This window comes from Pezoporus occidentalis, unplaced genomic scaffold (genome assembly GCF_034315485.1).
Source record: "Pezoporus occidentalis ecotype Australia unplaced genomic scaffold, CSIRO_AGI_Poc_V1 ctg47, whole genome shotgun sequence".
In the NCBI taxonomy this organism is placed as follows: Eukaryota; Metazoa; Chordata; class Aves; order Psittaciformes; family Psittacidae; genus Pezoporus; species Pezoporus occidentalis.
The window spans coordinates 1,165,746-1,177,945 of NW_026915802.1; the positions used below are offsets into that span (position 1 = coordinate 1,165,746).

Here is a 12,200-nt window from a genome sequence, read left to right on the forward strand (position 1 = left end):
TCTACAGCAGCCTGAGCACAACCCTGCAATGCACCTGGGCCGATTTGTGCATCCGCAGTCGAAAACAGGACCCACACCTCCTTTTTGATTACCGACATCTGGTTTACACAAACTTAGGGCTGAGATGAATGAAAGGAAATGTTTAAATCCAGGCACAGACTGCAGGACAGATGTGAGGTCAAGAATACCATGTGGGATGCATCAAGAAGCCTTTAAAACATCCCTTTAGCAGCATGACAGCTGATAGCAGCCCCACACTAGCAGCACCCAAGGGTGGCAGGCTGACTTCTTAGTGGAGCCAGCATTACATGGCCAGCATGGACTGCAGGTGGGCAAGACCTCAGGACCAGCAGAACCTCTGTAGAGTTGTCTCTCCACAGCAGAATCAGCTTCTCCAGACTGTGCATCATATAGGGCTGTCACTGTGTGACAGACCCAAGACTGGTAAGAAACTGCTGAGCATCCCACCACATGTGCAAGGCTTCCTGGTGCTGGAGTGAGGACACTGATTAGTCTGAGCTCTCAAACAGGCGACAATTTTACCCAGCAATTCCAGCATCAAACTCTGAAATTCGTGTGTTGGGTGCCTTTTTTTGAGGGGATGTGTTGTACAGGGATGGGGCAGGAAAGGGGTTGCTCTCCCCTTCAGGGGAAAAGCCTTATTAGCATTAAAAAAAAAAATAAAAAAAAATCACAATGCAGCTTTACCTTTTTAAAGTCTTTATTATGCAGAACATAGAATAGATTTGAATGGATTTTTTTTTCCCTAGCAGTTTTTTTCTCCATTTTTTATTTTTTTTAACATGCATTGTTACCTTTTTAAAGCCAATGTACCATCCATTTATCTTTTCCCTGCCCACAGAGCATCCAACTTCATGTAATCCCAGTGTAAAAAAAATTAGACATCTGGCATAAAATATTTTTTGGGGAGCCCATTTAAAAATTTTATCTAAAATGTCTTATCTACAAAAAAAATCCGATATATATGTACATTATAGCAATACAGAGGCATAAGAATACAGTGCAATTTAAGACAAAGTGCTGTGACTTGTTATTTCTGCCCAGGGGCTTGTGGAAATGTGGGCCACCATTGGCTTTGGGGCTGCTAGCCTAAAGCCTCAGGCTCCAACGTTCCTGTCATCTCTCAAACTGGTCTGAAAGTCATAGTATCGGAAGACTGGAGATGCAGTTAGCGTAATACACCGTTAGGGGGTAGCAGAAATACTGCCTGAACAGGATGAGATTTGGCAAAAGAGGAAAGCTTTACAGCAGTCAGATAGATGGTGTGCACGTTTCACTTCACCAGGGGTATTTTTTGGAACAGCACCAACCCGTGGCATATTCAAGTCGAGAGACCTGTTCACGACTGTTGAAGAAATTAATCTGCTAGCTGCCACTGCTTCTGAAGTTCCTGACCCTCTCCATAATGCTCCCACTTTGAGCAGCGCAGGAACAAGCTACCAATGCTTGCTAACACAGAACAGCAGAACAGAGAGCTGCACTGCTTTTGGCCTTCACATACAGATACCTCTTCTGCTCCTTAAAACAGCTGCCAGGATCAAACACAAATTGAGTTGAACCTCTCCCTCCAAGAAAACAGCAGTACATATTGCTTAACTAAAAGCACAGAGTATTCTTCCATGGGTTAAAATCCACTGCATTCTTCAAGGTCAGTTTTAATCTAAATTCTTCATAACAAGAGTCACAGTTTTAGGCCTTCAATGCATACCACAGTCGTCATCTCTTTCACCCAACCCCTTTTGGAGATGCAAACTCAACAGCTCCAATGTCTGCACCAGACACTTTTTAGTGAAAAATAAAGCACAATACTTCACACAAAGCACTTCATGGCTGTGCTCTGGCTTCACACCCAAATCCTTAAACAGATGAACAACTGCAAAGCTGGGGATGCTACAGGACTACAAGTCATCACTATGGCATCTGGGGAGTTATGTGTGGGTTTTTTTCCTTTCTTTCTAACTGGTGCTTTTCCAAAACAGTGGTCCAGCACCAGAGCCTGCTGAGGGGTCATACTAGGAATTATTCCCACACAGCTCAGCGCTTCACTTGTGCTGGAACAGAACAGACCACAGGTATCTCAGATCTCTGCGCAGAAGGTGCCACCCACATAGAACCCAGCATGCTTGACACTTTCACAGGCAGAGGATAAACTGTAAAAATAATATACATGAACTGTACATATAAACTGTATAAATTTTGACTGAGCATTGTATATTGGGATAAACCTCCGCAAGTTTCCTTCTCTGTGATGCAGCAAGGGAGCTCATCCATAGCGCTCCAGATCTAATGCTGTGAGATGTTGTCCTAGGTGAAATGGAGAGCTCATGCTCATGGTTTTCCTCCAACCTCTCCTATGATCTGCCTGAATGGATAACATGGCTTCTGGACAAGCTAACAGCTGTAAGCCAAATACTTTTCAAAAGTAAAGAAATTAAAATTTGCATAGAAGGAGAAACAGTATTTACTTGGTGTGGAAAAGCTTTAGAGAAGCGTCCCTTTGGGCACTGAAAGTTGCATTCCTGTCTTAGGGACGTTTGGTCAAGTACATATGAAAGATCCCTGTACAGCTGAGAATAAGCAATGACTGACTGCCCCTTTTCTCCATCTCTGCTGTACTGGTCCTTTATCCACACAGCACTGGGCTGTGTCACTGATTTCATGGGCATACTTCCCTTTACTGCTTCTGTGAAGGCAGGTTCCTACTCTGACAGTGGGCACCACTTCTGCACTCTTAGAGAAAACAGCAAGATCATGATGCATGACACAATTCCTTCACTGAATGACTTCATTACATTAAGATGTTCGGTCAGTTCACTCCTGAGTCTCTGCCTAAAGCAGAAGTATGATATACCAGTAACTACAGAACTAGAACAGCTCTTTAAGGATGCTACTTAGAAGGGGAAAAAAATATAGTAACTAAACAAAGAGTTGAATTATACCATATACACATACTGTACAAAACTTTGTGTCTTGTGTAATAATAAAAGCCATGAAAATCTTAACACAAGATTTGGTTTATTCTCTGCCAAAAACTAAAATCAAAATCATGAATCAGGCTCCTTAAGACAAAGGTCTACTTGGGAAGGCCAGTTTCTAACAAGAAGCAGATCTCTCACTCTCTACTGATGCTCAGTAATAGGAGCTTCTCAGTTTTCTTAAGAGGAAAAGAACGTGGCCATCAGCCTTGAAAACTATAATGGTTCTAAACTCTTCGCTCAGCAGAAGCAAAGTCTTGCCTGCTAAGTTCTTCAGAGAGGTATGGGAAGGTAACTATTGTATAAGTTTAGCCAATATACTGTATAGGGCAAAATCCTTTGTTCAAAAGCAGCCTTCATTTTCTTTTGAATTTTGCATCCCTTAAGAAATACCAGGAGTCACTTTCAATTAGAATGTCTCAGAACAGTTGGCAGGGACTGAAGTCTATTTCTTAAGCAGCTTTTCTTCCTTTGTGATCTCTCAAGATTGGTTCTTTCATTCACTTCTACTGCCAGGACAAAAAGGAAACAGATTTCTGGTCAGTACATAAATATCAAAGCAGCAATCCATCCTACACATACTGTGACAGCATTCATGCTGTAGGTTTGCCTAGTACAAACCAGAAGTGGTCTGTTCCTTCTCTTGTGGGAGCAGAGCTTTTTAGTAGATGTGAAAAGATTTTCCTGGCTTTCACACTCAGTGAATTACTGGCTTAAAAGTGCAAAATCTTGGACTTCTTTTTCAGAAGCAGTTCCAACAGGTACCAGACTTTGGCAAAACAGGTTCCTGTGAATAAAAGGCCTCCTGAGGGGTGGGGTTGCTTCCCAAAAAAGATACGGCACAGTTGAAATGTAACCAAGCAGTTTGCAAATGCTAATGACTGCCTGAATGATTACTGAAATGTCTTTGCAATGCAGAATTCAGTGTCATATGCAGACAGCACGATAGAAAGATACTGAAAGGCAGAAGTTTAGCATGAACACAGTTGCCTCAACAAGTGCAACTGGAATCCCAATGAGGATTGGCAGCTTTAAAACACTGACAATTTCAGAAGTATTATGCAGGAGTTATCTAAATTACTGAGATTTATGCAGCTGTTTTTCTCCCTTCTAAAGACCAGCTGCACTACAACTGAATCCTGAAGAAAAGATTAAGACTCAAGACTTGCAGAACTTGTAACTCAGTACATCACAGTTTTCAAATTGACTTGACTACGCAGACACAAGCACGCTGTACGTCCAAGAATGCTCAAGCTAGCTCCCTACTGACCCATGCCTATGCATTCAAGTTTGTCTGTTTTGTCCAGTCTGAAACCCTTCCATGATCAAGTCAACAGGATCAGGGCTGGAGTTAGGGCTTCCCGCACTAACCTCCTCTTGTTCCCTACTATAATTCAGAAAAAGAAGCAACAATTCTTTGAGGTAAAGCTTCTTGAAGTCAGAAAGCAGCAGGTCATCTGCTGGAATGTTAAGAGCTAGTGCTAGGCAGAACACAGGCAAGAAAGTAAGTCTGTGTAATTGTAGTTTACTCACTCTGTGGCGGAACAAATGAGACTACTCCATAGCTATCAAAATTGCACATACAGGTTACAGACTTCTTGAACTATGCACATGCTATGCTCCAGGTGGTGAGTAAATCAATATTAGTGAACTATGACAAAAACAGTTATCTGAACCCATTTTCAAACAGTCAATTTTAACTTTTCTCAAATTGGATTTCTAAAATGCAATGGTAAAAAAAAAAAAAATATCAGAATTTTGAAGTTCCATTACATTAAAATGGAACAAGATCTATAAACACACTAAGATAGATATTCTACAAATAGAAGCCAATTCTGCTTGAAATCACCAGATGTATCTGCAGAACTGCTTGGTTCTAGTGACCAAACCTGTTAGCTGCAGAGTGAACACAGAAGAACTTAAAGCATCTTGCTAATGAAGAGCTGGCCCAGCTCAGTTGACACGTTAAAGTTTTACTATCTCTGCAGAAACTCTGCATGTCCAAAGTATAAAATACATAAACAAACTATACCACAACTGATTGCTCTTATAAAATTTTTGGTGCCTTTCAATGATCCATTCTGCTCACCAAAAGAATAAAAGATGCAATGACTAAGCAGCAGACCACCTCTAAGGTGTGCTAGAGTAAAGGTGTCTATTTTAAACTCACAGTAAGACATTGTGGAACTTGCAAATAAAAGATTCCAAACAGCAACCAGCTCAGCAAAGATTAATTTGATCTCGCAGTTAACAGAAACGCAAAAGATGTCAAACTACATGCAGTCGTGAGGACATTCTCTCTTCAGGGAAGGCCTACACAGACAAAAAGCTGCCAAAACTTGTGGCCTAGCCAAAATGTAATGCATTATAAGTTCCAAGCTGTCTAAATTCTTTGCATAAAAGCCTTCAGCAACAAGATCAATGAAGAACACCTCGTATATGACAAGAAATGGTGAATTAGAAAAAGGGTAGCAATTAGTGTTTCACAGATCTGCATGAAGTGGCTCTCCTAATAATCATCCATTTTATAGGCCTGCATCTGAGGGGTGCTGGTCTTAAGAAGCACAAGTCTTGCCATGTTTTACTTAATTCCAAGAGCACCCTTCTAGAACTTAGCAGTGACTTGTTCATGATTGTATGATAATTCTAAAGCAAGAAAAATTAACCTGAAGATGAGAAAGCAACATACATTAGAACTACCTTTTTTTTTTTTTAAACAGTAGTATGTTGGAAGACAAAACACAGCCCATTTAAAAACAAAAACCCAAACAAAACAAAAATCCCCTTTCCATCACTTACCCCATATCAAGAGGACAATTAGTGTCAAAACCAGGAGACAATCTGGCATCCATACTGGGAAGGAAAAGAAGCTAGAGTCCCAGAAGTCCTTCTGTCTGTGGCTTACAAAACTAAATAATGTTTGGGAACAATGGTCCTGTCAGTGACATGTCAACAATACATTTATTTAAAAAAGGCTAAATTTATGTTTTAAACACAAGTAACTGCAAAAGAAAAAGCAACTTTGGTTGATTATCCATCTTGTTAAATATGTCAAAGTTAGCAATTCAGAGTTTCTTTAGGAAGACTCCAAGAACAGACAGGTCAGCTTACTCCTTACTGGGAAGGTCAGGCACCTAGCAGTGACACTGGAAATGCTGCCATGCCAGCGTCACACATGCTCACAACATCTCAGCCAGCATTTGCAAAGCTAATGGGGCATACAAAGTCTGAGCTGATGAGCCACAGTCAGCTCAGGTTGCTGTGAATTCATTGAGACAAATAAAAAAAGCAACACAAAAAATTGAGGCCGAGCACCTCTAGGGCCAGACCCTGAAGACACAGGAATCAAAGCCTTTTTTCTCCTCTCCCTATTTACAAAATGCCATTTAGAGCTCACGTGGCCACTTCAGTATTGTGAGGAAATGTCTTTTATGCTAAGCAGTCCTAAATGTGTTGTACATGGATGCTGTGTCCTGCGTGCCATGGAGTGTCCCACAGGGTGTGTCCCTCCCACCAAGGCACATGGAGGGAGTTCAGTCTTCTGTTTCTTCATATGTTGTCTCATCAAACGGTCGGTCCAAGAGAGGTACCAAACGGTGACGGGAATATTTCAGTTGCAAAAGGTCCCCAACTTCATCAATTTCTTTTAAAGCCTGAGAAAAAGACCACAGTAGATCAGCAGAGGAGACAGATGCAAGTTATCAGCATATCTTCCTTTTTGCATGCCTGCAGATTACTGGACAGCCATTTTACGTAAGCAAGACTTCACTATGCTAGAAGTCTGTAGCTTCAGAGGTGCCTAGGACTTGGTTTTGATTTTAGCATTCAGAAGTCTCAAGACCAAGCGAATAGCACTGATAACTTAACTGAGAGTGACTCTGCACCTACCAAACTACTCCACTTCCAAGGCAGGATCATAATATCCAGCAATACTAACTCAAATTTGCAGTCATCTCCCCCCCCAAACCATGACTATTCATAGACAGAAAAAAACAAGAACAACCTCCCTTCCTGGAAGTAATACAGCTGAAGCAGAAAAAAAATATGTATGTGTAGGTTCGACTCCTCTTCATGTATAATTCAGTATGAAAACGTGTGTTAGTAGTATATATCTCTGACTGACTGTATTTTTTAAACAGCAAGATAGCAAAAGGCAAACTGCAATACTGCACTAACAAGTTCTACTGTTTCATTTGTTATATCTACATTTGATTAATTTGTATTGTCCACGTACAAATAGAGACACACTGCAAACAACACTGCATGGGATGTTTTTGCCAGGCAATTCAAGGAATGAAAAAAATTATCCTGGATAGGATCACAAGTATGTTCTCCTTACAAACCAAGTCCCAATGACTGAGGTTGCCACAAAGGCAACACTCAGTCAACTGATGGCTCAGGACACTGTTAGTGAGCTAACAAAACCTTTCACCATTTTGACCTGAATGCAAATGTTATGAAGTTTACCAGAGATCAAACATCTGCTAGCATAGAGATGAGGAAAGTCCCGGCTCAGTTAATCATTCTTTTTTTATGTTGCAATCTCTTTGATAAGACACTCATTTGCAATAGGGTTTATTAAAAGCCAAGCCCTAAATTTCAATTCATTTCTCTACAGAGCACTCCTGGAGCAAAGTACAAAACAAATTAGTTGCTGCAGACAACTCTACAACAGTATGTGATACCAATTATGTAGGCAAGTGACAAAGAAATTAGCTCAGAAGATGACTTCCAAGTCCAATGTGATTTCTGAACTCAAAACCTGGCATTCTGCACTCCCTTGAATTATAAATTTATTCAGATAGTTACATTCAGCATTTCTTCAGAACGCCACTAACTTCAACATTAATGACCCCATTTTAACATGTTCCGGGTCTAATGCCTGTCTCCCGAGAATAGTTGGCAGACGAGTGTTAATATTCCTACATACTTTTTCTTCCTGGATGGATAGTTCAAGTTTTTGTTTCTTTAAACAATGGCCCCTCATGCTTGTTGTATCTGGCAGCAAAATCCTCTCCACTCTAAAATCTGGGGGAACGACAAACCCAGAAGTTGGACCTCGGTAAAAACCAAAACAAAAGCGTGGGCACAGTTTACCAGAGCTTTAAGTAAAGATCCCATATGGAAACAATTTAAGGTTGAATTTCTGTTGAAAGAGTCTGTTAACTGTTACTCTTGAATGCAGATTTAGGATTTTATTAATTTAAAACAAAAAGGACCATGTGACCAGCAAAGACTACAAAGGAAATGGCATTGGTGAACTCTGACTTCACAAGAGTGTAATATATTTTTCATCACTGAAAAGAAAGCACCAGCCCACAGGGATGCAGGTTATGAGGGACTTCACTCTGATCCTGAGCCAAATATTTCCAGGCAAGGAAGTTTTATTTACATAAACCTGTTAAAATTGTAACAGAGAACTGTTCCTCATCATGTGGGTTTACTTAATATGAACAAGGAAGCATTACAAATATCAGCATTTACAAGACAAGCTTCTCTTCCTTGGGCTCCAAACCCAGATAAATTTTGCTTAGAAAAAAAATAAAATGCTGTAAGAGTCCTAGTTAACATCCATGCATGCACAGATGGTCTACCAAGTTCTCCTCTGTGTCACTGACTTGAAGAAGCTCTCTACCAGCTCTCTCAAAGTCTATTCCTTTCAGTTCCTTTTCTTCCTGGATATTATTGCCACAGTTCAGCAGAGGGATCAGATCCAAAGGCATTCTTAATGATTAACTGCCTGAAATCAATTCCCTTTCACTGCATCACAAGAAAACACAACACAAAAATCACTGCCGCAAAGATTTGCTCCTTATTAACTCCTCTTGCCAATGTTCTGGGTTCAGAGCATGCAGCTGTTTTGAACATTGAAGTGGATTACACCAACTTTGAATAAAGCCTCCACATGCTGAGCTAAATCAGGATTTTTTCATTCGCTTCAAAATTCACATCTCATTTTGTCCTGGATTACTTTTCTTAGGCAGACAAGCCCTAATGTATTAAAAAACCATTTCCTCCATTTAGAGCATTTAGCACCTAGAGAGATACTCTAGAAATAAGTTTTCATTAAAAGCATAAAACCTGAAATATTTTCTGGAAAGCAGAAAGACTGGTAAGAGAATTGACAGGAAAAAAGCTTTTTTAAAGCAGAATAATAAAAGTTACAGGTTGTTTTTGGAAAAGAGCAAGAATAGTACTTACATAGACCCTGCAGAAGCAGCTGGTTATGGTAAAGACTCCAGCTAATAACTCTGAGAGCAGACCAAGAATCTAACCAACAGCAAGACTGCATGAATGCTCAGGTAGTGCCAGCACACCGAATGCGCACAGTTTCAATTGTAGCTCAGTTCGCAGCAATATGATTTCAGAGGCTTCAGGTTTCTTTCTTTTCCTACCTCCTCCCCATTCATCCCCTCCACATCCATCTGGCCAGAAGTTACTGCTCCCTCATTTGTGTCAATGCAACCAGTTCTATTACCATGTTCTGCGCCAAGCCTGTGACACTGTTCATTTTGTACTGAGAGAAAGGAAGAGAAGAAGGGAACCTTCTCTAGAGATACTGCTTCAGAATTTTCATTTGGAACAGAAACACTGAACTGGGATAATGACAGGAGGAGTAGCAGGGAAGGAACTTGGGTCTCTAGAAGGCAGAAAGAACTCGGAAGCAAACGCAGCGCTGCAGATATATGGCAGATTACTTAACTGATACATACTGACACTAAATATAGATTACCAAACTGCACTCACCATTGCCTATTTTTCCTGACAAAACTGAAATTTAAAAAAAGCTATTTTCAGCCCTTGATTTGAACATTTTGTGGCAGTGAAATATGAAAAGTTTAATTTTATTTTTTTACATTAGTAAACATGTTTGTATGCCCCATTTGCTGTTCATGTACTGAAGTGTTACCATCTTATCATATCTGGACACTGGGCATGATTTCCCCTTCATTGATGACTACTCCAAATCAACTTCTTATCTACAAAGTGTTTAAAAATAGTTTAAAGGATTTTTTTTTCTCCATTTTCCAAAAGACCAAGGTGAGGCTTCTCAACCTGTTGTTCCTTATATCACACTTCTTGCCCTTCTTTGAAGTTAGTGTTGTCATTTGCTTTCTTCCAATCTCCATTCACCAGGACCTTCCAAAGATTGTAATCAAGAGCATCCTTGCAGTGACAGCCAGCTCCCTCAACACTTGTGGGTGTATCCTATCAGGTCCCATGGACTTGTCAGTGTTCAGTTTGTTCCCTTATTTGACCCTCCTTTACACCAAGGGTAAGTCTTCATTGTTCCATGTTTTTCCACTGACCTTGTGGGCCCAGGATTCCTGAAGGCAAGTCTCATCAGTAAAGACTGAAGCAACAGAGGCATTGAGTACCCTGGCCTCTTGCATGTCATTTGTCACGTATGCCATTCAGCAACAGCCCCACATTTTCTCTACTCTTCCTCATGCTGCTAATAACCCTATAAAAGGCCTGCCTGCTGCATTTCATGTCCTTTGACAGCCTCCAGGTAGGTTTCGGATTTCCTGTCCCCATCCCTGCGTGCTCATAACTATCTCTATTCCTCCTGGGCCACCTTGCACCTATTTATGTTTTATATATTTGTTGGTTTGTTCATCTGTGCAGGTTTCCCACCACAACTATTCTCCTGTAAGTCAGAATGCATCATTCTTTGGGCGTGGGAGAACCAACTAGCTGTCCTGGACACCACCTCTCTTCGGGACCATATCCTATGGGATTCTTTCAAGCAAGCCTCTGAACAGGACAGTTTACTCTCCTGAAGTCCAAAGTCATGACTCAACCTAGCTTAGGTTCTGAGCTCTACTACAAGGCTTTAAACATTAGATTTAATAGTTTGTGTACCAAACACTGAACCAGTCTAAAAAAAAAAAAATAGTTGCTGTATCTGTTTGTAGAAGGCATGAGCAAAAGAAAAACAAGATGAGACACTTACTCTGTCAAGCATCTCTTTGGTATGAGCTGCAGACAAACAGAATCTGGCTCTGGACTCGATGATGGGGGTGGCAGGGAAGCCCACAACCACAACACCGATGTTCCGCTTCAGCATCTCACGCCCAAACGCACTGCCAGAGAGAACAAGAAAGATCATCAGAATGATACCAGTGGTGGCAATGCAGCAGCAGCATGAAGGTCTCCGTATATTTAACCATACAGGTCTTTGTTGAAGCAAGCCTGCAAGGCCACAATTTGGAGCTTGCAGTGCTTTCTTCTAAAGGCAGAATGCCTATTCACGAAGGCCATTTTTTAATTTATTCCTAAGGTGGTCCTCCTCAAAAGGTTTCATTGTATTAAATTCTAACAAAGCTAAAAGATTAGAGGGGGCAGGGGCTGGTCTTTCGGATTTGTAACCTAAGATTGGAAATCTTTCCAATAGGAAAGAGGGATTTTGGCTTGGAAGATAGACTATACAAGGAATCCCACTTGCTGCAATCCCCTACAGTGTCTGCAATTTCAAGTTGGTTTGTTTTCACCAATTTAATTCAATTAAAGTACATTACAGTGTCACAGAATGCACCACTTTTTAAGTGACTACCAGGGGAACCACTGAATTGCCACAGTAAATTGAGATAACCTAATCGGACACCAAGTTCTTACAGAGAAATCAGTGGCTTTGACTTATGTGATGAGAGGCACAAAGATCTAGATCCTTTCTGTAATGGCAGTGCAATTGTGGGTGTGTCTACAGGCCGTAGGAAACAGTTCTTTTTGAACTGACCTTGTCTTCAGATGCAGCAGCAATGAACTTGAGGCTTAAAAGGATGTGTAAAAATAACGTCCTTTTACTAGGTTTATAATATTTCTGCCTTTTACTTCTGCTGCAACTATTTTCCTCATAAATACGTGCACAGTGATACACTTAATTTTGTATCCATTTAGTACTTTCAAACTATTTTAAAAGCAGACCACAAGAGACAAAGAAAGGATGAAGTAGATCTGATGAGAGCTGGCCCTTAGGATCTACATCAGAGCTCCATTTCCTTTTCATTTTTAAGTTACTGGCCCAACTGCTAAGCTAATAAACATTTCCATGAATATTTCCAGGGAAAAGATTGTACTGGTTGGTAGAGCAGCTGGGCAACCGAAACAGTATGCCTCTGTGTGCTGGATGGCACACACTGCAGATTCTACAGCACCTATAAAGGTTAAAGGCCTTTTAAATTTGGTTATACTGAGAAGGGT

General features: G+C 40.7%; 1 protein-coding gene across 1 annotated transcript in view; it reads right to left on the reverse strand.

The window, feature by feature from the left end:
- Nucleotides 1-5,938: 5,938 nt before the first annotated feature.
- Nucleotides 5,939-12,200, reverse strand: part of SPTLC2 (serine palmitoyltransferase long chain base subunit 2) — a 79,005-nt gene continuing 72,743 nt past the window's right edge. Inside the window, exons 11-12 of the mRNA XM_062636159.1 lie at nt 10,954-11,083; nt 5,939-6,649 (exon numbers count right to left, since the gene is read on the reverse strand). Of these exons, the coding sequence (XP_062492143.1) occupies nt 6,530-6,649; nt 10,954-11,083 (250 nt within the window). The 3' untranslated portion in view covers nt 5,939-6,529. The remainder of the gene's footprint in view (nt 6,650-10,953; nt 11,084-12,200) is intronic.